Source organism: Echinococcus granulosus (assembly GCF_000524195.1).
Source record: "Echinococcus granulosus chromosome Unknown EG_S00014, whole genome shotgun sequence".
Taxonomy (NCBI): domain Eukaryota; kingdom Metazoa; phylum Platyhelminthes; class Cestoda; order Cyclophyllidea; family Taeniidae; genus Echinococcus; species Echinococcus granulosus.
The window spans coordinates 308,512-335,394 of record NW_020170394.1 but is presented as its reverse complement, the minus strand read 5'-3'; the positions used below and the strand labels follow the sequence as shown (position 1 = coordinate 335,394).

Genomic DNA, 26,883 nt, shown 5'->3' with positions numbered 1-26,883 from the left:
AAAGGGTAAACGGGTTTTCCCTAAACCCTAAAAAAACTTGCACTTGGGGTAGTCAATGTCCCGTTGTGCGATATAGATAGTGAAAACCCAAAAAAAAACACGAACTGTACACTTTGCAAGTAGACTACATGCAGACCAAAAGAATTTAGACCCTTGTCCCACCACTACATTCCCCAAGCCATAGAAACAATTTCACCACCTATCTTCCTATGTCTCAGATCAAAATAGACCAAATGATCAGTTGTGTGCGACCGAAACCCGGACACGCGAGAAGTAACAGCTCAGTTCAAAAGAAAGAGTGGACGTGCATAAATATGCAGCTTCCAAGATCAGCCATGTTGTGCCAAGGTGCAGGCATTTCGTGAGGATTACACACAATCACCAGAGCACAGCTAAACTATGGAACTTTTTATGTGGATCTCCTTCAACTTGACCGTAATCATGAGGTGCAGTGGGGCCATAAATTAGTAAACCTCGGCTGATATACCGATTAAAGAGTCGAGGGTACAGATGGTAACCTCCCCTCTCTTTCCATCCCCTCTCTGGGGTGAGCCTTGGATCACGCGTCTCTGCCCCTGATATACAATCAAGCATTCAACCATTCGTTAGATCGCTATCTCGTTCACGTCTTGAAAGTGCACTACACCGCGACTCGTATACAATCCTCTACAGATGTATCCGAAGTCGGTGATCTATTGGGAGAGGATTGGAAACGGACGTGATCCACATTCGAGACACGCTGACAGTCGCAGATGCTCACGACTGGGTACACAGGAAAGAAACCACCCACATGTCTAACGGTCGTTCCTCCCTTCCCTCCTGCTCATACCGCCAGCCTGTGGAAGTAGGTACCCAAATCTCTGTAACAAACTGTGTGCCTGCCGGGTCTCCTATACATCAGGATTATACGTACAGAATCGCGGGTTACTGAGATAGCGCCATGTGATTTGAGAAAAAAATCGTACGCAAGAAAAGGACTGCATGAATAGGGGTAACAGTAAACGACGTATGAATTCGAGACAAAGTGATGATATAAAGGGTGTTCAGTCGCCTCTCCTTGCAACACAAAAATCAAATAAGGTAGGAGATTGCAGTAGAAAAGGTCGTGTGTACATCTAATTGTTGTATAATCGCCATGTAAAGCGCGGAGTAGGAGGTACGGGATTTCACTCCGCGATGCGAAAGAATACTAGAACAATAGAAGACTACCCACGGGATTAAGGCCTATTCAATGGGCTGTGCCCGTGGGTGTGAAACAAATGGCAACGCATTTGACTCAACCCAAAGCATTTGTACAGATAGACTATTTCCCAATGGGGCTATGAATACGTAAACATAGTCAAGTCTTGCGAAGAAAAAAATGAGGGCAACGACATATCATCCACGTGACAAATGCATTAATATGCTCAATCTGGTAAGCGAAGGACTCACCATGTGTGCAAGGGAGGAAAGGAGCGAAGAGCAGGGCTATAATCCACAAAGTAGAGACCATTCGGAGACAAGTTGAAGGACCTCAGAGACACCGCATCCAGAGAAGGCGAAGGAGGCAATGCCGCTGATGGAGCGAAATACAAGGCGGGATGGCGCAAGCCGGCCGAGGGCGAGAACGCCTGTGTGGTCGCGTGCGTACGTATGTGCGCAGGCACAGTGCACCCACTTGCGCATTCGGGAGTCATGTTTGTATGACCCAATCACCGTGCTAGTCACACTAACCAATCAGAGGGCTCAGGTGTCAATGGCTCGGGTTTTGGTGGCGGAATGACGCACTGCCTTGAGTGCTCTCGCCGTGCGCCAGAACTGCGGGGCGCGAGGGGGCATAGGCTGGCGACAGACAAGTCCTTTTTCTGACTGCAGCAGTTATGCAGTCTCACCTTCTATCTTTGGGCCTTGATGAAAATACGTCTTTAAGTGTGTTACGGCGGCATAAGCCGTCACGAATCCCAGAGATATCTAACTTTGTTAAACGTTGAAATCCGAAACCCACTTTTAACTTGTCTGGTGGAGCCGATGTATTTAGACCCGGCAAATGCGTGTAATCGGCAGCACCGACTGAATGCAAATACATACTTTTCGGGAGGATAAAAAGTAGCCTTTAATTCACACTCAAATTAAGACAAGGAACTTCATTTGCTTACAGGGGAATGTGCTGGGTTGTGTCTCTGGAGACGGAGTTCTCCTGTCTCCCTAAATTTAAGGAACCAAGTGCAGTTTAATTAACCAATGCTTAACACAAGGCAAAATCATCGAACCTAAAGCAACGGTCAAGCATGGTAGGTTAATCTTACTTTATCTTGAGTCTGATATCTGTGTGTAGAATGCCGCTTGAAATGCGTAGGTCGTGCGTTTATCTATTTTTGCAACAGGAAGGTGAGAGAACGTTTGCCGATTATATGCTGATCTCCGTCAACATCATCACCAGCAGCAGTAGCAGTAACGTCAGCACTACACGTAAACTCAACCAGCTTCACCCCCTTAGAAGTTGCATTTAATGATTTCGCCTTTAGCCGAAAATGATGCTTGAATGAGGCGACTGTGGACGAAGCCGGGTTCAATGATTCAGCTTAGGGGACCTTTCTGTGCAGTGAGTGTGACTTGGATGCATATATAGTGAGTTGGCAGCCAAGTCTTCGGAACATTCCTGACTTTTAGGATCTCTGGAAGACGAGTTTCCAAAGTAGACAAGCAGCTTGCTGTCTCGTTTTTCATCCTACAGGGCTTGTTGTAATGAGTTCTGCTGGTGATTCATGGGGGAAGTGACACATCGGGAAGCTGATTTCACAGTCTCAATTCTGTAGGTGCGGCTTGTAAGCTGCCTGTAGTTGTGTGCTTGTGGTGCTGTCAGCTCCCGCCCCACCACAGACACAACATTCACGCGTCCACTCACATGCACGGCACTCGGCCATGATGCTTTTGACAGTGGAAGAGGAAGAAGATGAACGCACGCACACTCGAGTACCAGGACGAGAAAAAGGCCGCCTCACCCGGCTTTGCTCCCCAACCCGGGTGGTCTTCCACTCAGGGCTCGGGCGAGGAGGCAAAAGATGTGCCTTTGCTCCTGCTGTTTTTTGAATCTGACACACGTATTTTTCGCGAACCGGTAAATTTGTTTTAATTAACCTCTTTATGTGAGTCACTCCAAGTCTTCTCGAATGGGAAATGCTCATGTCTCTCTCCTATGTCGTCTTTAATTGAGACCTTGGAGTTGGAAATTTCAAGGCAGATTACCATGCATCGAATGATGTGGTTCTCATCCTAGTAGACGCTTGAAAAGATCTAACCTAAAACTTTCATTTATGGGGTATGTTGTGTAACAAAGACTGAAATCCTTACACAAATCGTCGTGACCAATGTATTTTAGTCGTCGGTTAAATCAGCCCCAGTTGTAAAATTGAATTAGAGCGGTGAAAGTGAATCCACATTCCCCATAGTTTGAATAGTTAAAAAATCCTATGACCTTCTACTTGATTGTGCCAATCAGTATTCCGAGGCTCTAACATCGTGCTTACTACACTGAGGGGTAAAAAATTGTAAACGGTTTAGTTCAAATTACTTGAAGGTGAAGAACAAATGAATCAAATTTAGGGCTTTTAAAACTTGGGGCTCACAATGCATTTACAGGTACATCTCTTAGCAAAAGAACAATGCAATTGTTGGGGAGGTGTTCATGCTTTACCCAGTAGATCACTTACCCTGCGCACCATTATGTACTTACAGTAGCTTGTTTTAAAGTACAGGAAGCTTTTCCCTAAGGTGCAATATGCCCTATCCATAGAAGAGGTAACGTTTTTGCGTGACTAGGACGGTCAACATCTTTGCTACAGATTTGGTGGTTAATATCACAATATATAGTATTATTTCTGTTGGATTCTTCACCGAGTAAGAAAGCTGACCCAACTTTTAATTCGGATAAATAAAGTTCCTTGAATTAGCCGCTCCACATTAATTGCATAAATTCATGCACACTAACTTGGTACTACCATTTGAGTTCGGGCTTCACATGTGAATTTTTACAGAGGATCAAGGCTTTCTATTGAATCCGCCCATACAGAAGATAGTGAACCTCGGTACTACTATCCATGTGCTATTTTCTACTCATTTAGTTTGAAATGAGCAATTCAAGATTCCTAGGGTATCTACACATAATAGGACTTCATACCTCTAGCCTTCCTCGAAGGATCTATGCCGGGTGGGTACAATTCCGATTACTGCAGTCGTAAGACCGGTTTGAGTGAAGCACTGGTCGTTGAACATTTGTACAAATTATGCAAACGGTCTTCAAGTAGTAGTTGCTTGTGAAATGACACAGTCGAGACGCAGCTAAGATGGTTAAAATTCAATTATTAAAAAATACTGCCGTAGCACGATACGGTTTGAAGAGTTCTCCCACCGAACGACCCATATTGGCTACGCGAGGATCGTATATACCTTGACTACAGATATGCCCAAAGCATTGGGCTGGTGAGGTGAATCGAATCCGTTTGGAATGCACGTCGTATTCTTCTTTTTATCAACTATTTCATTTAAGCCAATGATTCACGCTGTCTCGAGGTCTCTAGATGAAAAAAAACGAAGACGCACATACTTGATTCTTTTGACTTGTGATTTCTAACCATAATCCCATTTGAAATGTCATAGCATGCAACATTCGTCTTAAAGGCAAAGTACCCTACGAAACACAGATCGCTTCTTTGATATAATGATGTTAGGATATAAATTCCAACTTTGTAACACATATTGTAATAATCTAATTGGCATTAAATAATTGACGTATCCTCCGAGGAATTAAGCGCTTCAAATGTGTCACAGACAGATTGAACCACATTCAGGTTTATGCTACCTGCACTGTTAGCGCGCACATAAAAATATAGGCAATAAAAATTCATTTTAATATCCTTTTGCAGTTCCATTCACTGCCCTACAAGTACTGGACCCCTTTTCCCACACAAATTAATTTGTATAAAAAGGGCGTTCGCAGATAAGAATGCTCGAAGAGTTTACCTTGTTAACATGACTATCACTTTTGGCTTGCCTTTCTTGTACATATTTGTCATAAATCCCACTAACTGGCATGATTATCTCAGGTCATTTTGGGCAACAACCCCGTGTCAAGTAAAAATATTCGGAACTTGGCAAGCGAAGCACCATTGGAAAGCTCGAAATGCTTCCGTCACTATGTCGCATGGTTTCCGGTTCAGACTGGAGGCCACTGGGGCTGACTGTCTCCTCCCCTAGCATCTTGTGGGGGCGTGGACACCAAGGTCAGGGCCCCGTGCTTTGACCGGCCCAACCACCCATCAACAGGGACCCACACCTTCATGGAGGATAAATACCGTCAAAAGGACTGGCTTATTTATTTTGCCTCTTAACCTAAATCCTTCCTCAAACTCGTCTGAAGGGCAAACAAGGTGCTCCAGCCTGCTCTGCGACTACTAACGGTCGACCTCCCCTGCGATTCTGCTTGCTGACCCACAAGGCCATTTACCTTAAAAATCTAACTGAAATCACTAGAATCTTGAAGAGCTTTGCATCAACCATATCTTCAATGACATCTTAGAGCCCATACTATTCCCCCTTATCACTGGTGTAAGAGGGCTTTTGGTAAGACATTTAATTTATAACCAAACTGATTTCTTTGAGGAACTAATTGATTTTTCTTATAGGCGCCTACATAATTGCCAGCTAAGCCATAATTAAAATGAGCTCAACTGCACTCTGTACACTAAACAGATAAAACCAGGTTCATTTAAACGGACGGTGGATAATGAATCCACGTCAGATGAGCAAAGGAGTTAGTGCAGTTACTTATTGTAACCTGTAAAGACCTTTGAAATGCTTGCTTGTATTGCAAAGCGTCGATGTGCGTTAATCCGTTGGTACAGCAGATTTTACCGTGTTCTTCTCATTCTGAACCACCACAGAATATCAGGTAAACCTAAGAGATGTGGTTCAAACGTCTCTATTTACCTATTTACAACTTGGCTTCTAGTAGCATTCTCATAGAATTAGGAGAAGGTGTAGTAAGTAGTGGCAGAACATGCTGCCCAGAAATCGTTTCGCAAATTGACAGTGAGTCACAAAACTGGCAATTTGCCTTAACTCGAGATTGATATTTCCATAACTTTTAGTTGTAGTTAACGTGATTGATGAAGTACTTCGCTTACAATTATAGCATTAATTGAGAAATTCGTAGTGGAAAATGATTCAATGGGTGCCACTTGTCATGCATAACAAGATGAAAACGACCTCCAAATTATCCATTTGTTCTTCACTTCCTTCGTATCATCGGTTAGTTGCTGACTGAGTTGTAATGAAAAATGTCTTTTAGTCCAGCCTTAAGTAAACGACCACACTTTTGGAAATTCCCAAACAAACCATCGACCCACAGTCCTCCCCACACCTCTGAGGTACACACCATATTATATCCAGGAGACTATGCTTGCTGTACTGTAAACAGAATTATTCACTATGGATGTATTGCTGAAAAACAAATAATTACAGCTGAATTCTCCTTCATGCAGCGAATCCCGAACGTGGGCAAGAAAAACTTCTTCTTAAGAAACAGTCAGGACTAGCTAGTCGACAAAAAGAAAGACCTATTCATAGAAGGCAAAGCAGGGACTCAAACCCCTGAGAAACGTGGCCGCGCGAGAAGCTTTGCTCTAGGATGATAGGGGACAAAGATTCTGCCCCATCTTCATGTTCATCCACACCTTCCGTATTCCCCTGACGGCATTTCTCCAGGTGATGACTCTCGCCTTGCCTTGGTATTAAACATTCAAGTTTGAAGTGAACGGTTCAAAAAATATGTGTTACTAGGCTTGATAGATAACCTTCATTTGTTCTTCTTTATATCTTATGGTTCTTTGATATTAGATATTTTACCAAACATTCGTTATCATTGAGCAAAGTAAAAAAATAGCGCAATTTAAGATCAGGACGGTAGGTGGTCTTGTTACACTCACAGCGCATTCCAATTGCATCACGAAAGTCTGCTGACACTAGCTGGAAGCTGAAAAATACTGCCAAACCTCTCACGTGCTGACATCAAAAAGAAGCATTTACGATAAAGCAATTGAATTTAAGGAAGCCTTGTCTCTGCAAGGTGTCTGTAGGTGAAAGGAAAGTACTTTTATGACATCTTCACAACTGAGGCGTTTGTGATTTAAAACTTTGCCAAATTCGTGAAGCCATTGCTTGCACTAAATGCAGCAAGGATTTGGTCGATTTGCTTCTACTTGTGTCACAATAGTGGTGATTAGCTTTTACTGGAGGTTGGGCGGAAAGTGGTCATATTCTGGCAGGAGACTACGCTCATGGGACACCCAATGTCCTGCCAAATGAGACATTCATATACAAATCCCCACCGTCTTTGCAGAGCAGCCATTGTTTACTACAAAGACACAAAATGGCATAAATTGATGTTTGGTCACCGTGTGGGAACACAAGGAAGGTCGCATGGTCTTCCGGTCTGAAGACCACCGTCGGAGTTATATACAAGACAAGAGCATCAGAAATCGTAAACCAGACAGCATAAGGATTAAATGGCTGTGTATTGAGTAAAGAAGGATAGATTTATGGAACCTTCGCGATAGGAAACCGGGGTGAGGTTGAGGGAGTTAATCCCGATGATTCATTCATTCGGCTAAACTCATTCAATTGAGTCGTAAGCTTCAATTATGGCTTTTAAACGACCCTAACCAGGGATTAGCAACATGAACGGGGGTGTAAGCATGGTGACTACGATTTCAAGCAAGATTGTCTAGATACGATTTATTTTCTCAGGTTTTATGAACGTGTGTGCGCTGTGAAAGAGGTGCCAGTGGCTGTGGACAGCATTAACTTGGAAAACCGTGTCAAGACATCACGTGTATTTTACCAAGAAGTGCTGTTGCCTTTGCATTGCTTAGTCATCCACAAGCGCCTTCACGAACAATGTGTAATAGCGGTAACAATAGTAGGGGATTTGGCCAAGCACTTTTAGCTTAACGTTAATGGCTAAAATGCTAAATCAGTCCAGTGATACTCACAGAGAGCAAGAAGTGAAATTTCGTGGTTGTTAGCACCATTATTTATTGAAGGAGATAGCGGCAGATATTACAGCAATGGACCTAAAAGCGATGCATCAAATTCGTATTCCCAGAGTTTGTGCAGAGGTGGATAGTAAAACATAAGGTTCGGAATTCAGTCATACAGGAACCCCGTTATTCAGCTCTATATGGGATGGAACTCGGACCACAACTACTTGACCGTCCAGACCTCTAACGCCATCAATGAACTCGACATGCATCGCTCTTATTGCTGTATGCAAGCGATCAAAGGAGACTGAGCGTACTACCCATGTAAAACAGGTCCATCACACTATCTATAATCCACTAAAGTAAACGAAAGAGAAATTGCCGGTGATCCATTACTTTCCAGAAGCCTCCTAATTATAGCTTTATCAAAGTATTTAATTTGTGGATGCACTATCGAGGGAGGAATGAACTGCAGTTTACTCGTCTCAACAAACGCACACATTTAAAGTTTTCATATCAAAATAATTGAGTAAAGACATTCCAAAGCCATTTCCCTCAGAGAGTTCACAGGCTTATCCGCTTCGAGCTCTAGACTTTTGGTCCATACAAGGACCCTATAGGTGGTGGGTACTGTAAGAGCCATTAAGCATTCATTGATTTGAAGTAGTGTTTTAAACATCTCTTTCCAAAGGGTAGTCCTGCAGAAAGTTTATGCTGTCCTTCCAAAAGGCTTATGGATTTTGGAGAAGAAAGGTGCTGTGAGAATATAGGAGTCCGTTACTTATCTGTGTGTAGTGTGCAGCGCAAAAATTCAACTTTATTAAAAATGTGCCAATTTTAAATAAACTGAACCCTTGTTGAATTCTGCTTCTATTCCATTTTCTATTTAGCCACGTGTCCTCTACTTTTACCAGAAATGGTGCTTATAAGATGATAGTGCAACACTTAACCCTTGTCCGCGTATTTTTCTGCCATGATAGCTATCAAAGTGGGTAGTCATTTGAAGTTTTTAGCTATGTGTAACTGCAAACAAGTTAATAAACTTTCTCCGAAGTAGAGAACACTATCGAAGGTAAGCAAAGTTGCTGCTCCGTATTTTCTACTGAAATTTTCGATTCACACTATAGCAGTAGTACTATTCCACCTTGCCTCAACCTTCTTGTGTGGATGAAAACTTTTTAGGAAGTGTGCAAGAGAGCTAACTGACCAGATTTCAGATCCTGGCAAATTTGTGCTGCCTATAGACGGCAACAAAAGTCTATATAAGGTACAGTCGGCTATGCAAGTGACCAAGTATTTAGGTTGAATGAAATCACCGCTGGGACGTCGGAGGCGGCAAATGCCTCCATCTTGGTCATCTGAACTACTTAACGGATGAGCGACCGCGTAAATTGTCGCGAAAGCCCAGGCAAATGTTATGATTGCGATTTGTGTACTTACATAGTGAACCTTTATTCCCTCTCAAGGAGGTACTCCCGATTAACATCCACAGGGGCGACACTTGCACTTCATACTATTTGTATCCAGCCCAATGCCCTGATAGCATCTAGTTAGACCTTTCATGAGGCAACAAAATAAATTTGTGCTAATTTTATAATAAAAATTAAATAATTACACAATAACTACCAATACAATGCACAATTCATTCGAAATGCATAAGGTATTGTATCGCTAGAAGTAAGAAAAGTTGGCCTCATTTATGTCCATTTTTCTCCGGCCTTTATTCCCTAGCTGTCAATCTCGCGTGTAATTGCCCAATGTCAAGAAAAGGTGATACTCATCACTCAAAAATATATCGTCAAGGTACTAAGGCGAATGGGGATGGGACGAGGCGACATCGCCCTCTCACCTCGTCCTAAAGTGAAAAGCATCCTAGGACTAGGTTTTGCAGGGATACAAGGCACGAGAGCTTTTGCTGTTGTTTTTTAAGGGTGGATCTTTCTTCCCACTGGTTAACTGGTACATACAAACTTTTTGGCCGTCCAGCGCAAATAGCCTTTTCGATTAAATTCGCCTTAATGTACAGTATTAATGAAAGGCGGTTTGGGGTTTATTAACGTAATTCTAAGGTGGGATGTTGGTTTGCAGAAGGAATCCTGGGGTCTTGCATGAAACTGAAGCACAACATATCATTTGAATAATTCTTATCTTGAATGCAGGTTCTCTCTTTTCTACACTTTAAAAGGAGGAAGTCACTTTCCAAAAAGGCATTTAGGACACATTATATTGGACTGCCATTCAAAAAAACTGCTTGATCTGCACCGAACATCCGATGGGAACTGCGTAAGTGAATGTTTACTAATTCCGTGTTAAATTACTCCCGTAATTCAGAGAGAAATTATTTGTTTTTCACTGATAGTTTACTTAAAACTGGCTGCTAAAGTGGCACTTTTCCAGATCTCCAATCTCCAAAATAATTAGGCCGATTGTTCAAATTTCTAACCTAGGTGATTAATATCCCTTACTTGGCATACACTGTGGTAGATATCCTTCAAACTGGGAAATTCAACTTTCAGCTATGAGCACGATATATTAAAACGAAAATCCGCAGGGCAATAAATTAACATTTACACTATTGCTATGAAGTAATATATATTATCTGTAAGATTTCGAAAGGAAATGTCTCAAAGAGGACATATATATATATATTATGCAAATATTTACTGCCTAATAGTGGTCTTGCTTTTAAAGGCATTAATCTTGTGTCTCGCGGGTAAGGAGGCGTGATGAGTCACTCACTTGACCTGCGAATTGAGTCCACTTAGACACCTTAGACATGTGATCTAATTGTGACCTCAAGTCGGATGGATGATGCGACACCTCACTGTTGTTTGGGGACAGAGCTGCTCAAACCCGGCGCCCCTTGTTTGACTCGGCTTTTTACTCACGCCTTAATATCAATCAGATATCACAGTTGCTCGTGACATTTGCGTGGGTAAAAAGGGCCACAACCTCATTAGATCTTTAGAAAGGTGGGTAATACTTTTTTTCCAACGGCTACTGCTAACGAGTGCTCATGGTACTGAAATTAGCATTTGTGCCAGATTTTTTTAGAGACATCAAAGTGTTTCTTGTACACATTCACACACACATTTTCAAACGCACAAATGAATTAGTGCCAAAGGATTAAGGAAAACATTCCATCTTAATCAAAATAATCGCTGATGAACTTTCCGCCGGTCTTACGAACTTGTAATCTAATCGGATGGTTAAACGTTTCTGTGGGTGACTGAAAAGTAAAGGTGAAGGGCTACAGTAATTCGAGGTCGAATTTGCTAGTAGTGTGGTGCATGAGGTACACCTGATGTAAATGAACGGCGTCTCTATCAATGTATTGGATGTGAGAACGCGTGTTCAATGAACTAGTTTAGATGTACTGCTTGGTCATTTCCATTTTGCAACCTAGTTGACGTTGGAATAAAGACGTGTGGTTCATTTTTCAACGAACGGGAATAGCCTTTACAGGTTAGATTCCCACGATGTGACGCTAATTTCATCTAGTTACATGCTCCATGGGAATTGTATTATTTTTCCTGCGATATTAGGAGGCAAAATTTTAGATGTTTATTGGGTGCATGGGCAATCTGTTTTAGTTTTACAAGAGCGTAGTCGCTTCCCTTTTTCTAGCCATCCATAATGACACTGTCATTAAAATAGATGGATGAAGATACTTTAAAACTCGTTGTCTGTAAATAAAACACAGACTTATTTACACATTTTATAAAAATAGGTCCATGTATCCGGTTGAGAACTCAAGATACTGGAAACCGCAGGGAAACAGTGATAGCTCACTTATTTTAGCAAGCCCATTTTGTCGACGTTAAACATTGAAGTTTATCGTGGTGTTAACGGTCATTTCCTTTCAAAGCTAATTACGGCATTTAAAGAATTTATTAATTTTAAGTAACTTGGAGCAGTGGTATATCCAGCCCCATTGAAAAGGCGCTGATTACGTACACTTCTTTAGGAAAGCGTAGTAAATTTTCTCAGTGCTAGGACCCCGCTACTGGATTGGCCAACAGCATACAGTAGTCTGTTCGGCAATATTTATAAAGTCCTTTTAGCCCTCCAGTCAAGTGTTCTATTGAAAACCTTGCTACAAATCTAAACGATACTTGTTCATGAACAAAGCCATATGCTCTTGTCATCTCAATGCACCAACTTATCCGTCTCATCAATCTAGTTTTCCTATAATAATGCGGAGGATGACACTCGAGCGAATGGATGAATTAGTTACTTGTATTTATGTGCTCAAGCATAAACTAAATGATTCTCCTCCAATTCTGTTTTCTGATGGGTATTTCGTTTCCACCGTATATTTCACCAAATCTACCCTTGTTATCCACATTACAATCCTCCTTCCCATCTGAAGGGCAGAATAGGTTGGGTGCAGGAGTTAATTTTAAGACCATGGTGCAGGGAAAAATAATTTTGACGAAGTATTTCTTTGACATTTGGTACCATGGGCGTTCCCGAGGTTGTTCATCTCTCTCTGAATTGCTATTCTTGGGCGATGCCTTGGCTTGATATATGCAGGCGGTAACTCCCCGGTGGTCTGTTCGTTTGTCACTTTTTAAGTCTTGTTGTACGTAAATTACGTCCTCCGCCTTGTGGAGTGTGGCCACTAGCACTTTGTACGAACTAAATCGTCCTTTTTATAACTTTAATCATGGCTTTTGAAACGTCACTTGGGCTCCGGGATGAGGGAATCTGATGCAGGAGAGTACGCCACCCCCATTTTAACCTCCGTCTTAGATCTCAGGGCTCTGAAAAATAGAGGGGAGTTACCGTTTCAACGGCTTTTAGCCCTGCAATTTGCAAAACGAATACTTTATAGTGGCTGGGTGAACCAAATTAGTGCCACCAGCCGCTTAAAAGTTTCACTAAGACACGGCACATCATTTAAGCGTTAAGGGCCAAGTGCACTCTCCAAATCCTTTAAGTTGAGATCGGCATCAAATTGTTTTTTGCAAAACTAAGCAGTGAATATCAGAGCTTTTAAGACTGACGAAAACAAACGAGTAGATGAAGCTTTCTTCGTGCCACAAAAGATAGTTCAAATTTCGACGTGCAAAATTGTGATTTCCTAATTAACTAATTAACTTTTCCTATTGAGGGTGCCACTACTTACGTACCACACCTCACTAAATGTGGAGGCAGATATTTAACTTTATGGTTTAAAATCTTGTAACTTTTAGTTTTGGTCCGCTCCGTAGTCTACACTAACGCATAAAAGGCGCACATTTTGATTCGCATGAAAGAGCAACCCAACATGCGATTTTTTTTGGCACTTTTATTCACTTCATCTGGGGTAGATGCACTACCTATCCAAAGTGTATGCGGTTCGCATGCTCCGTATGCGTTATATCCTGTCCACGCTAAAGTATTTACAGGGCCGCCTAAAATAGGTATTCGTAGGATTAAATGTAAATTACTGATTCAAACACGACTCAGTGAAATGCAGTCCTTCCACATGGTGGTAAATGGCAAGCGTTCAAGACTGAATCCGACTACTGTCAACAAATAATCGGCGGTAAAGTCGGACTTCCATACTATACGACCCGTGCCGGTTTGTGATAGTGAACATGTTCAATCTCAAGGGATACCTTTCTGTTACACAACTTTTGGGTTTATCATTAACAGCTGGTGAATTTACAAAGGACTATTCTAAAGTTATCGACGAATTTTAATGCTAATTGGTGGGCTGAAGGTAATAAAAAGTTTTAGGAAGAAAATGCTTAAACGATCAGGCAGAGAGCAAGGCAGAATTCGATGAATTAAAGCCCTGGTGCATATTCGAGCCTACCAGTAGAAGACAAAAGCAGTCCTGTTATTTGGAGTGAAAAATTAGCAAGTTTGTATACACAATGGCTTCCGACTCCGACAAGGCATCCCTTCTCGCGCTGCAGCCCGAAGCAATAAATCAGGCGATTTGTTTGTGCAACTGGAGAAGGTGGCTGCAAAGAGAAAAAGGGGTTGATGACACCCAAGTAGTGCCCCAGTTTACGCTTTAGATTTCATAATTAGTTTACTTGCTTGTTGGATCCTGCTTAAGGCTAATTAGCTAGCAATGCTATCTAAGTATCTCAGAAATCACGTTCATTTTACATGGAGTTAAGTACAACTACTTACAATGTGTAAAGAGATCAATGTCTCTATCTCCCTTGCTAATGATAATAGTAAAATCCTATATCTTTAAGAATGGTAGTTGTTTTATTGAAGATTGTGTCATTCTGATCTTCTTGGATCTTACGAAAAGAGGACTGGAGAACTTGTACTGAAAACTGCAAGTTTGAGTTTCCTTCTCCAGTCTAGGAAGTGGAAGTTGTATTTGTATTGTTTGCAAGCCCGACTGGGTATCTTAGGTGGAAATTGCTGACTTGAATGTTCGTTGAACATATTTTGTGCTGAAAGAATGACGCCAAGACTTCAATCACTCCACTTATGCGTGATGATTAGGTGAGCGAATGATTGGCTAGAGATGGTACAGTGGAATTACACTTCACCCATGTGCTATGATTTACTGTTAAGCACCTATTCATTATCAAGAAAAGAATTTAGACCTTTTTGGCCTCTAGGAGGTATTTGTACTCTCTTGTTATAGAAATAGAAAATTTTCCTTTTAAGCAGTGCAGAAAGTCCAACTCTCCAACCTTGAAGCCACCCTCGTAAAGGGAAAATATGCGATACTCTGAAAGAAATGCAGTTGTTTTTCATTTCTACGTAAACAGTTAAAGACTTTTGGACTTTTTGGAAGTTTCATAATGTGAACACGGGCATCATCTGCCTAGAAAATATCTAACCGCCCCTTCTCTGCAGAATCGACTACAGAGATGCAGTTGCTCCGGCGAGTGCAATGCTTTTTTTCTGAATCTCTTAAAAGAAGAGCAAAATTATCAGCGATCTCCTTATTTCATCGTGGGAGGTTCGGAACAATTGCCTCACAGAGCTTTGCTTCAGTAATGTGTGTTCCAAATACATTTCCCATCTTCTTCGCCTTTATTCATCTTCATTGTTATTTTTTGATTAAAAAAGTTGCAAAACGCAAGACGCATTTTACTGAAAATCAAACTGGCAGCAAATTATTCCAATAGCCAATTTTCAAATGCAGATATTTTCTTTTCAGATTAACTACTATTGCCACGAAAACAAACCTTTTCGTCCCTAAAACTTGAAAAGGAATACCTTTAAAGTGGACTAAAAGGCGGTCACAGGTATGGAAGCGCGGACATGTTTACGCAAAATGAGGTGGGCCGAAAAACGGTAGCAAGTCGCTCGACAAGATCTTAGTGCTGCTAAGTTTTGCACTGCTTCTCCGACAGCATGTGTTCTACACCACATCACAGACCTGCAAAGCTGGCTAGTTCTCCCTGCACCGCCACACGGAATCCAAAGCAGCTAAAATTTGAGTTTTTTTGAGGGAGTACTCCATTCACATGGGTGGTGAATAATACCATTCTAATGGTATCACTCTGCCGATTAGTGGCTATCAAAATGCCCCATTCAAACAGAATTGGTTCCACCTGTGAGCGATTTTCCGTAATGCTAAAAGCCTAAGGAAATTAACGTAGACGTACTTTGGGCTATCAATAGTATTGTAGGGTCAGTAGATACTTTCATTTCAGTACTTTACTTTACTACATATATATATTAATAAATAAGTCACAGAAATGGGAGGAAATCTTCAACTTTTTCCATTGACCTTTGACCGCTCGTCGTGGGTCTTCTTGCGGTGGCTGGAATTTAGAAGACATCACGTCTGCTTAAGCCCACATATATCAAATATCTGCTTCTCACTCGAAGCGATCTGCTTTTCTTTCTAAAATTCACTCCTTTTTTATCGTAGTCCATACCTCCTCTACGTGATGTTATCGCACAGACGGTCTGTCATTTACTCATGCTGTTCTACTCAACCTGAACCGAGGGCCATAGTCGTGGATTACTGACGCTTTTCTCATCCGTTAGGTATCAGTTTTGTTGTATAATATAGATTTGCATGAAAGATATTCCACAAATGTTTAGATTTATGAGTGAAACCTGGAATAAAATGATGGACGAATGCTGCAGAGCTTCGTATTTGTTGAACTTTTACTTCTATGGCTCTCTACTTGAGTATTCCCATTGAAAACCAATCCATCTGAAAACTAAAGTTAGCCTTGTAGATTCGGATTTGAATACGGATGGTTGCAATGAGAAGTTGGTCCGATTAAAAAACGCCTTTTAAAATACCAGAATATATCTCAGTCTCAGTAAAAATTACAGGCCCTTCCAGAGCATATCTTGAGTTTGTTTACTAAGCTGGACACCAATGTTAGTAGCAAATCAGATTTTTTATAAAGGCGGCACCATTAGCCAAGAATGACTCTCAGGTTAGTGACCGTGGAAATGTCATTTCTTAACAGACATTAGGCTAAAAATTGATGGATGTGCACTCCACCATGAATTTCCGTCGCGTGGGTCTCAAGGGATAGGCCTGTTCTTTCCTCCCGTCACCATCGCCACAAATTGGCATGCACCCAACACGAGTGAACTTTACTGTAGGGAAATGACAAGACTGACGGCCCGGTCCGATAGCAAAAGTGGATTCATGTTTGCGGGCACTCCATCTGGTGGGCGGGCCAGATTTGAGACGACCATGCCAAATTTTATTTTTGGTAAAGGCCATATCAATAGGGAGAATTCCTGACACCAAGTTCCGTTCGTCATACGGATCCGCTGTTATGTACGGATTCCAAAAAACCTTTATTTATTTACTGAAGGGTCCCACCATATGTGGATAAATTAGGACCTGGGGAGACTTTGTGATTTGAAAGGCTCTTTTCAATACTCTGACTTTAAAGGTTAGAGGCTAGTAAATGTACCTCCTACATCTGGACGTCATCAGTGCGGTTAGATGCAGTGGAAGCCGTTAATCAATGCATGAAATTATTTGCGAATTACCAGTATATTTTGGGGCAGTTTTTTGCCATCATGTCCAAATTTGTTCGACAGCCAAATAAGTTGGCATAGAAATAGACGGCGGGTACCCGAAAGAAATGACATCCATTACAGAAAGTCACACGAAAGGGAGCATTTGTGGATAAACAAGGCTTGCTAACCTGCCGAACGTGGGGAAAGCGTATTTGGAGTAAAAATACTAACATGTCAAAAGTATGCAGAGATGCTATCGTGGTTCCTGGTGCATTTATGATCCCAATTCCAGAGCTTAAAGGGTAATACACGCAAGACAGACTAGGTCTAGCGGAATTCCAACCGTAGTGACTGCTTTTACTCGTGGTAATTTTTCAGCAAATGGTCACGCTTTGATGTTGGCCTCGCACAACTTCAACGTATACATCGACAATTAAAAAGTAATAAATGAAAGTCATTACTAATATTCTTCTTTACAGATAGGCGTGTAACAGCCTGTACGATGTAGCCACATCCCCCACCGAACTATGAGACAACCAAGTCTGGAGAATCCCACTTAATGACTTAAAGTGGTCGATAAGTATACTTCAAAAAAGCAAACTGTGGTGACTTTTAGGGGAATTGAGAAATGGCATGTCTAGATTTTATGAGGGCGCTTATATTCACTGCAACTTGTGTACGCTTGAATACATTTTTTAGGCGCGAAACGGTCGCCTTGCGTCAACCACGAGACGGAGCGGACTACCTTAACACCATAGGAGGAAACGAGCTTCGATCCACTTTAAGCTTCTATAGCCTACAAATCCCCCATATTAATAGTGAAAGAAAGATATCATCTTCCACACATTCTTCTCCCTTCAAGGGTACGGAATCGGGATTGAAAAAGGGAAACACTGGACCCGTCACAATGCATCGAATCATTGAGGATTTTACACAAGAGGCAAATCATTCATTAAAAATAGAATTTGTAGCCTGTGGATGAAGAGCCCCAAATAAACTAATTAGATTATTTTTTGGCCGAGTTCAATAGGAAACTAAATAACATTTACAAACTAATAGTTTAAAATTTTACCACCTTAAATAAATGCAGTAACAAAACCTACGATTGAAGTAGGAGAAAACCGTAATAATGGATTTTGGCATCAAGTCCACTGATTTAAAATTTCCTTAATGACTAGGAAGTTCTTTTAGTCTTAGGATAGATCAAAGCAATCAAGTAACTTTTCCAAAATGAAATTTTACCGCAATCGTCTCGACGACACTTTGTGTAGTGAAGTTGAACTACGAAAACGGCTGCCGTGTTACAACCGTATTCTTAATAATAACATCTTTTACCAATATAAAGCGGTGGGTCGGTGATAGATCCCTTTTCAAAATGCTTATTTAACCAATGAAGGAAGATTGAACTTAAATAAGAGTTTTCGACTATGGAGAATAAGTCACTATTTTACTTCCCAGTAAGGTAAATACAGACTTAAATCCATCAAATGGTCTTCCAACCTTCATGGTTGGACTTAAGTTGTTTACTGCATCGGTAGGTCACGGCACGACATCACTCAAGTGACCGCAAAATGAGGCCAACACGTCAGTATCCAGTTTTGCACTCAGCATTTAAGTGCTGCATCCATTGTTAAAGAGTGCATTTTAAGCAATGTAAAGAATTTAATGTTAAAACCTCAAGACCAAGACTTGGGCGAAAAGTTTGTTTTTGAAAAGAGTACCGTAAAAACCTAATGAAAGTGAAAGTGATTACGCCTTCATTAAAATTGGAAATTAATCGCGGAAATAACTCCCGTACACGTTTGCTATGGCATATTACAATAGAGACTAATCAAGTGACGACCTTGCCTTACCAGTAAATCGGTCTCATTCGACCAAAGTGTAATACGGGCAACGTGAAAGCAGACGTCTAGACTCGAAAATTCTCCATAAGTTGTATTTTCCCATCAAAGCACCCCGATAACTTCCTCTTGAAATAAAAGTCTGAGTTCTCGACAAAAATGGGGAGGGGTGGAAGTAGTGAAGCGTTGCTGTGTTACACGTTATGCCGAGTTTTTGGTTTCACAGAATCGCTAAGCGAATGTACCAGTAAGCAATCACTCACGTAAATCACACAGATTTATTATTAAGATTGGAAAAGAGAAGAATAAACACATCACCGTTCCGGGTGTATGCGCAATTCAGCTGGTAAAATATGAATATTGTAACTCCATTGTCGAACGGGATTGCTCATCTTCATTTCATCCCCGGCCGATACAGTGGTCATCATTCCAGTTCATTATCCATCCACATCAGCATTCCATTCTCAGTCTCGTCCTGTGCGCCTTTAGGGGGTCCCATTTCCTAACCGCAGAGAGTTGGCCAGTCTAGTTCCATTTTCGAGGCCACACCAGGTGGCGGCGATTATTGGGCAAACGTACACACAGGAGCGCGATATCTTCAAAAGCGTTTGCTCTATTGGATGCCAGCCAGGAGACCCGCATTGTACACACCTCTACACACCCAATCATGACAGTCTCGAACATTCTCTGTGACCGTGAATTGGGCTGAAGGGCAGGATGACACAAGACACCAAGCCTCCCCTCGTCCCTCCGCAGCTACAGTGCAATTAATTTGCCCCTCGATAACTTTGCACAAGCTCTGGTTACGTATGCGGTGGTAGCGTTTTCGGTGCAAAGAACCGGCCCTTTTGATTAAAACGCCATGTCTGTGCATTACGGTCTTTTTTATTTGTGATTTATATTTCCACTAACAAATATTTCAATTGATATTCACCTCACCATTTCTAATCACTTTACTGGGTGAGTAATAAATACCCAACTGTAACATGGGTGCGAGTGTCTTATAAACCTTCCGACTGCCAAGTGTCATATTTAAGCGAAATCTTAGCACATTGATCTTAATTCGAGTTCAAGCTTCTGCAGTACATTTCCATTGTTCAAGACAACTTCTTCACCAAGTGTTCATGAGTAATAATTACGTTATTTTTCCAGTGGCAGGCTAATCTCATCCTTCTTACACCAAAGCTAAACAATCTTCCTCTGTCATCTAGTGAAGTCTGATTTTAATGTCTTTTGGGGATGGTTTTTATTTCGAGAAACATTCGTTGAATAGAGAAAAGCAATTTCTTAAAACTAGAACAGTTTCATTTTTGCATGGTTAGCTGCAATTGAGTGAATCATCAAAGTGGAGTATTATGGCTAGCTTGCAATTGTTTTCCCCCATCGGCAGGCTTATTAGGCCTTGCTTACTTAACTTTGGATAAAAAGACGAAACAATTGTAAATAAATCTTATGTTGACCATCACCATTAGCTGATGTCTAGAATCAGAGCTAAGGCTTTCCTTTTCTGCGTTCCTTTTAAAGATTGAAGAACGGCACAAAATCGCTAGCATATATAGGTAGCACAGCACCATTTAAAAATATGTATTCATTGCTTGATCCCCTCCACTATAAAATTCCAGCCTCAATTTCACTTTTTAACTCACTGGAACTAATGAAATTCAAGGGCGGCAGCACCCGTGACACCTTAATACTTTTACAACTATCCACGAAGTCCAGCCACATTTTTGTGATAACCCTCAAGATGAGATTAATGTAATCTTGAAAAATCATTTCTTTAGGCGTATCCACAAAAGAAAAGTGGGAGAAAGAGAGTGGGTTTGGGGGCAATACGAATTAAAATATGAGTAAAATCACATAAAGAGAAAAAACCAACGCGAGACAAACATTATGTGTGTGGTGGTGGTAGCGGTGGCAGTGTCAGTAGAGGTGGGAGGGTAGAAGTGGAAGATCATCAGGCCGGTAAAGGTCACATTGTTGTAGTTGTGGGCTGTACAATGTTGCTGCATTTGCATGGAGAATGAAGTGAGAGAAGAGCATTTTAATTCTTTTTCGAGGGGAGGAACCAAAGGACCTCCCTCTTTCTTAGCTAGCTGCAGGGAGGAGAGGTCTGCGACTGGTTGCAGTTGGAGTTGAGCAGGCTCACGAGGGTGTTGAGCCAGCCACACTCTGGCGCTGAGGGCAGACGTCCGCTGGCATGGAGGCGCTGCAGCGGCTGCAGAAGTAGCTGGCTTGCGATCCAGTGTACCGTGTCCTTCTTCTTGAAGACCTGTGAGAAGTACGTCGAGTCGGCTCGCGCAGGCGGCACCATGGTAGTGGTCGTGGCGGCGGTCGCGACTGTGGCTGCTGCGGGGTCCGCCTCGGGGACGTAGCAACCTGGATAGCCAGTGGTAATCGCCACAGCACTCGTGGGAGAGCAGCAGTGGCTTTTTAACATCTCCACAAATCTATGATGCACTGTGTAGATGTCACTAGAGTTCTCTAAATCCGACCTCCCTGAAACAGTTGATACAACAATTTTAGTTGACTTTACAGTAGAACCGTGTGATAACTTTCCGAGAAACGGGACTGGACATAGGACGTGATAGGTTCTTTAGGAGTTATAAAAAAGGGTTCGGCTTAAAGCTGTCAAAACTGCGGGGCCATATTGATGATCATGATGATAGAAAAGCACTGAAATAATGTGCCAATATAATGCAGTGAACTAACTTTGAATCGAATTTCGGAGATTGGGTAAATCAAATACTGGCTTTATTAAAAGCATTAGGCAGCATTTCCTTAGTCAAAATTAGGCAAACGAAGAACTTGAGAAGCAGTCATTAATGTGTGAATCCTGGGTACTTTTGTAGCTTTTACTTAAGAAAAAGTAGGAATCGTGTGCTTAGTCCAGAAGTCCGGATCCGGAAGTCGAATTCATAATAATAGTGTTGAACTTCAATCAGTGTGATAGTTTAAAGAGAGCCTACTGAGGTCTCACCTTTTATTTCATGCTTTTCCTACCCGTATTTTTTAATAGGTCTGTAAAGGAACTCACCAGAAAGCGCCTGGTAGTTGATGAGTACAAGGGCAGAGAGGCCAGCAATTGTGCTGTGGTCGCCCATGGCAAGTTCGAGCAGTTGCCAGCCGAACCAGGTGAGGGCCCTGATCCAGGATCCAAGGCCTGCTCGAATTAGCTCCTCGTCGGTCATGATGGAGCCGTTCTCGAAGATGTAAACTGGCTCTGTAGGCGTAGAGAGTGCCAACTCCCAGACGGTGATGTTGCCTTCTTCTTCCTCCGCCTCGAAGTCGGCAGGTCGTGGGACACTACCACCGCTGCCACCCCCAAGCCAGGAGGATGGAGGTGCGGGCGTAAGTGGGGGGGTGTGTGGAAATGGACGGAAGGATGACTCCGATGACGCTGGCTGCGTGTGCCACGCACTCAGGTTCTCCACACTTTGAAAAGGACCTGTTTGTTGATGCTGCATTATTGTCGACGTCTGCTGCTGGGTTCTGCTAACATCCGCCGAGGTAGAAGATCGAAAGTAGGCGTTCGGTTGTGATGTGTTTGGATGGATTAGGTTCAGCTGAGCTCGTTCTGCCGCTGCTTTAGCCGTTCTTTAATTATCGGAAAAAGAAATTAAGTTAAATTGGCTTTGCTGCTTTACCATTTTCTACGCTCTATTGTGGTCCTATAAAGTTCCTTGTTAATGCTTTGCAGTTTTACAGAGCGCTCTAAGTACTGTTTACCGTAGAATTCCTTTGAACGATTCGTACTAATCACTTTGGTTTGTTAAGCCATCAATCGTTAACACCTAGTATTTTTATTTAACGAGGTGCCAGGTATCCAGCTGAGAACTGTGGTGGAGTCCTACCTGAAAGCCATGCGGAAGGTGATCAAATCAGCTGAGTGCAGTAGGATTATTTTCTCTCGATCCGCCTCCGAGAGTGATGAGAAGCCGGGCACCAAGTCAGCGTATTGACGTATCACTTCTACCGATTCTCCGAGGTTCTTGACAGCCAATTGGATAAGGGCGTTCTCTTCCTTTTCAAACCCCTACAGGGCATACAATTGTTCTATCGCAATTAAATAAATTTTTCAACCGAAAGGCACTGTTCTAAAAATACATCAGGCATACGAAATTTCCAAAAATCTTTAGAGGGCTTCAGTAAAACCACAGAAAAACAGATCACATACCTAAGAAGGTTAAGCCCTCGCTACATTTAACTTTATTTTAACCGAAGTTGGGCACAGTTTTGCTAATTTTTAAGCTGTTCTTAACACTGATATAGTTCAAATCGCGACTAATGAGAAATATTGAGCATAAGCACTGTAGACACGCTAGGAAGACGGATGGTAGCTCTTGAATGTCGTAACGAGGTAAGTTGCAAAGAACTCATCTCTTAATTCCCGTTTGCCCACCTAATTTGCTCTTATGGCAACGACACGACTAAGATATATGCATTTTTCACCTTCACACAAATAAGTCAAGATCTTTTGGTACACCTGAGTGGCATAGGGCCGGGACGTCAGTCACCAGGACGAGGCAGCAGCGAGAAAGAGGACTTTGTTCAAATCTTCGTAGCTCACACACACACGCACATGTCATGACATATACGGGTTTGCATGAGGTGATGGAAGGCTTATAAGGGCTTGAATGTTATGGTGACATCCGACTCCTTTGCAGCCGCTCATTCATGTGGTAAGTCGATGTGTGTGGCAAATGGGATAACCCCGACCTCTCTCCCCAGGAGGAGAGTTGGTACACTCTTTGGGCTCAGGTGTTCCTGTGATACGATATTTTTTTTGAGCTTACTTGTACAGCTATGGTGGGTAGCCTTGCGTATAATGAATCTCGCTGTTTGCTTTTATTTCCCTCTGCCTTCAAACACAATCCCTAATATGGTGATCTCGGATGCGGTTGCAGGTGATGATGCTGCAAATTCACTTCTCACTTACCTTAGAGTTATAGCAATGAATACAACTGAGCAGGAATTAATAAATGGCTTTGTTTTTAAAACCTAACCTGTACCCTTAACAAACGTCCCGATAGCAACTTGGATCACGCAATACCGGCGCTGGATGCCTCAAAATTTTACATTTGTCAAGCTCATCATTTCCCACTTTGATAAGTGAGACATGACTTAAGTATCTTACCAATTAATCTACACCCAGTTCAAATTTTGATCAAATACAATATAATAATTTTGAAGACATTCACTTAGGCTCATTTATAGTTGATTTGAAGATTTCCTATTCAATAATTGTTATGGATAATAATAGGGCACGGATACAAAATTATAACAACTAAGAACTCGTCTAAATTAACACCTTTATTTGTCTGCAAATTTGAGTAGCGACGAGTGCATTTTAATTTCTATTTTTGGAAAATTCCGAAATCTAACAATCTGCTTGGATAATTTTTTTGCGTCAGCTGAAATATCAGAGCGTACCTGCTGTTCGCGTTCTTTCGTGAGGTAGTTCGATCCCGGTGGGTGCTTAAAAAGGTGAGCTGCCTCGAGGCTGCAGTCGACGGTCTCATAGGCTTTAGTCAGCATCGAAAGGAGAGTCATTGAACTTGCGCTGTTATTGGTGGATCCCGCAACGCCTCCGCTGCCATAGCTGCTGGACAGGACGCCCTGGTGTGGGCCCTTTTCCCCAGACAAAGTGAAGGCCTGTCCGGCGGCTGAGGAGCCGCTCACAGTGAAGGCCTTATGTGCCACGTCTCCTGTGCCACCACCTTCGCCATCGATGGGACAGCGGGCCTTAGCTGACAGTCGGCCCCGTCGACCCTTCAGGCTATCGCGGCGAACAACTGATCAAAGAATACAAAATGCATCACGATGTAAATAATTACACTACTTAAAACTCCTAGTAGCAATCCTTAGGCTTCTTGTACACCCATTTAAATTCTCAGAATTCGGCTATATGGAATTCTTGTTTCACCCTAAGCGTAGCTCAACTTGGGGAAACAGACTCCAACAATAATGCTTTCAAAAGTATGCACTATCTTTCGGTGGTAGTAATGTGCAGACAAATAAATGTAAGCAGTGGGCATAAACAGGGGTGCGTTCGCGTACCTTCCTTGACCATTCCTACTTTAAGACATTTCTGAAAGCGGCAGTACTGGCAACGATTTCTTCGGCGTTTGTCAACTATACAGTTCTTCGTCTGTAGACACACATAGTGAGCATTCTTCTGAATGGTTCTCTAAAATTCAAAATATGCAGTTAAAAAGTGAAGGAGAATTTATTGTATTTGTTATCTCAGAGGCTTACATAACACTCACACCCAAGAGACTAATGTGGTTAGCTAGCAAGGTGAATTTTGCCCTCCATAACATGAACTCAACATGTCAAGAGATTTCCCTTTCTTATCATATGAATGACCGAATTAGATTTACTCAAATCCTTTGAATGAATGAAAATTGTAAAATTTTTACTAAGAAGTCGTTTCTAGAAAGTGCAATAATTTAAAGTATATAAATTCCTAAACAAAGCGTCTTTGTTTTAAGCAATAACAGCAGAACCCAACATTTCGATGAAAATATAGTGGCTAATTTTATGGTTCTTCATGAGCTAGCAATTTCAGGAAAGAAATATTTGATGTTACAGTAGGCCTAATTCATACTAATAATGTAAGTTATAGTTTACAGAGTCGGAACATTTTAAGCACTACAATAATGATCGTATAACACAGCTACAGGAGAAGCAGATTTACCTTGAAGAATCCCTTGCACCCTTCGCAAGTGCGCACTCCATAATGCTGACAGGCTGCATTGTCGCCACAGACAAGGCAGAATTGCTGTTGCTGTTGTTGCTGCTGCAGCTCCAGCCTGTTGGGAGTTGGCAGCTGCGATCCGCTCGAGGACTGAGCGAACGCTCCCAGACTACCTGAGTCCATGACTGGAGGGTAGAGCATTGGAGCACTTCCAAAGTGAGGATCACTCTCTTTTCCACCACCCGAGAAGAGACTGAAGTAGCTTGGCAGTGGCGAGAACTCCCCCCTCGGTGGTGTTCCTGAGGCTGCGTAGGGGTCCCGCCGCTGTCTCGACTCCAGAAAGTAGTCACACGATGTCGAGTTCGGTGGCATATGTGGATTGAGGGGTAGACCTATGTCGCTGGGCGGCTTTCGCTCTCCGGTAAAGTTAGCTTCATAACTGGTGGATGGTGGAAGTCGTTTTTGCGACCATTCACCATGTTCTGAATGGCGCCTCTGACAAGGGTCAATGTATTGGTGAGTATGCGCGAATTCGGGTTGCAGTTCTGACTTAATAGGAGTGCTGGTGGTAGTGGAGAACTGGGGAAATGTTTCGCTTGGGTTCTGCTTTGAGGCGGACATGACGTAAAGTGCATCTTCAGAGAGACTGGTACTTATTCCCAGTGATCGGAAGACCTCATCACTGGAGTAGGAAAATGGTTTTACAAATTGGTTGTCTCCGTAGAACCGCTGGGCGCTGTCACTCTCAGAAGGCCACTGCGAATTATTCGAGTTGCTGCCAGTTTTGAGAGGATCATTGGGGGTTTCACCGGACCACTGGAGGTTCACGTCGCCCATGTTGGTCCACGAGCCACTTTGAAGTTGAGGTAGCTGATTTGACGGATAAACAAAAGGAAGGGAAACGGTAGTGTCACTCTTCACAGATGGGGACGTACTGGAGTCAACAAAGGGCGTTTGTGGTTGTCCTTTGGGGAGCACACTGTCGGTACCTTCAGTTGTTTGATTTCTGAAAAGTAGAAGACGTTCCTATTAAAAACTGGTGGAGTGATTTCACCATCAGGGTAGATACTGTGTCAAAGATAAACAAGATTAGGTAATAAAACAACAAGGTTTACTTTAACTTCGAACGAATCGGCATTAGCCACAAGTATTACAGTAGCCTGTAGCTACAAGGCTGGGTGTGAATTTAAGTTAATGTGATTTGAATGGAAAAGTTGCTTTTTGGCATAAGTGAGTTTTTTAATAAATATTTTCCTTAATTGTTGATGAGCTGTTTACAGAATATCACCTTCGACCATGCAGTTTCCTCTGACCCCTACACCAGGGCTCCTTCAAATCCGGTTTTTCAGCCTCCTCATCACCGAGTTGAGCATTTTCAAACTCCTCATGCTCCTCTCTGGGATTCTTTTGGGGCACTGCA

General features: G+C 42.2%; 3 protein-coding genes across 3 annotated transcripts; 1 reads left to right on the top strand and 2 right to left on the bottom strand. All coding sequences in view use genetic code 11, as the record gives it.

Moving 5' to 3' along the window:
* Positions 1 to 790: 790 nt before the first annotated feature.
* EGR_02916 (hypothetical protein) lies at positions 791 to 3,112 on the top strand (the record flags this gene model as incomplete). The annotated part of the gene is made up of 4 exons (XM_024492165.1): positions 791 to 844; positions 1,486 to 1,626; positions 2,364 to 2,435; positions 2,918 to 3,112. The coding sequence occupies 4 exons, from the start codon at positions 791 to 793 to the stop codon at positions 3,110 to 3,112; spliced, it is 462 nt and encodes a 153-aa protein (XP_024353360.1).
* Positions 3,113 to 4,650: 1,538 nt separating this feature from the next.
* On the bottom strand, positions 4,651 to 9,712 carry EGR_02915 (hypothetical protein; the record flags this gene model as incomplete). Its single annotated transcript, XM_024492164.1, has 4 exons — positions 4,651 to 4,744; positions 5,580 to 5,679; positions 9,530 to 9,600; positions 9,642 to 9,712. The coding sequence occupies 4 exons, from the start codon at positions 9,710 to 9,712 to the stop codon at positions 4,651 to 4,653; spliced, it is 336 nt and encodes a 111-aa protein (XP_024353359.1).
* Positions 9,713 to 20,855: 11,143 nt separating this feature from the next.
* EGR_02914 (Nuclear receptor subfamily 4 group A member) lies at positions 20,856 to 26,300 on the bottom strand (the record flags this gene model as incomplete). The annotated part of the gene is made up of 6 exons (XM_024492163.1): positions 20,856 to 21,262; positions 21,801 to 22,360; positions 22,618 to 22,799; positions 24,197 to 24,558; positions 24,824 to 24,953; positions 25,464 to 26,300. 6 exons carry the CDS (start codon positions 26,298 to 26,300, stop codon positions 20,856 to 20,858), a joined length of 2,478 nt encoding a protein of 825 aa, XP_024353358.1.
* Between the last annotated feature and the right edge of the window lie 583 nt (positions 26,301 to 26,883).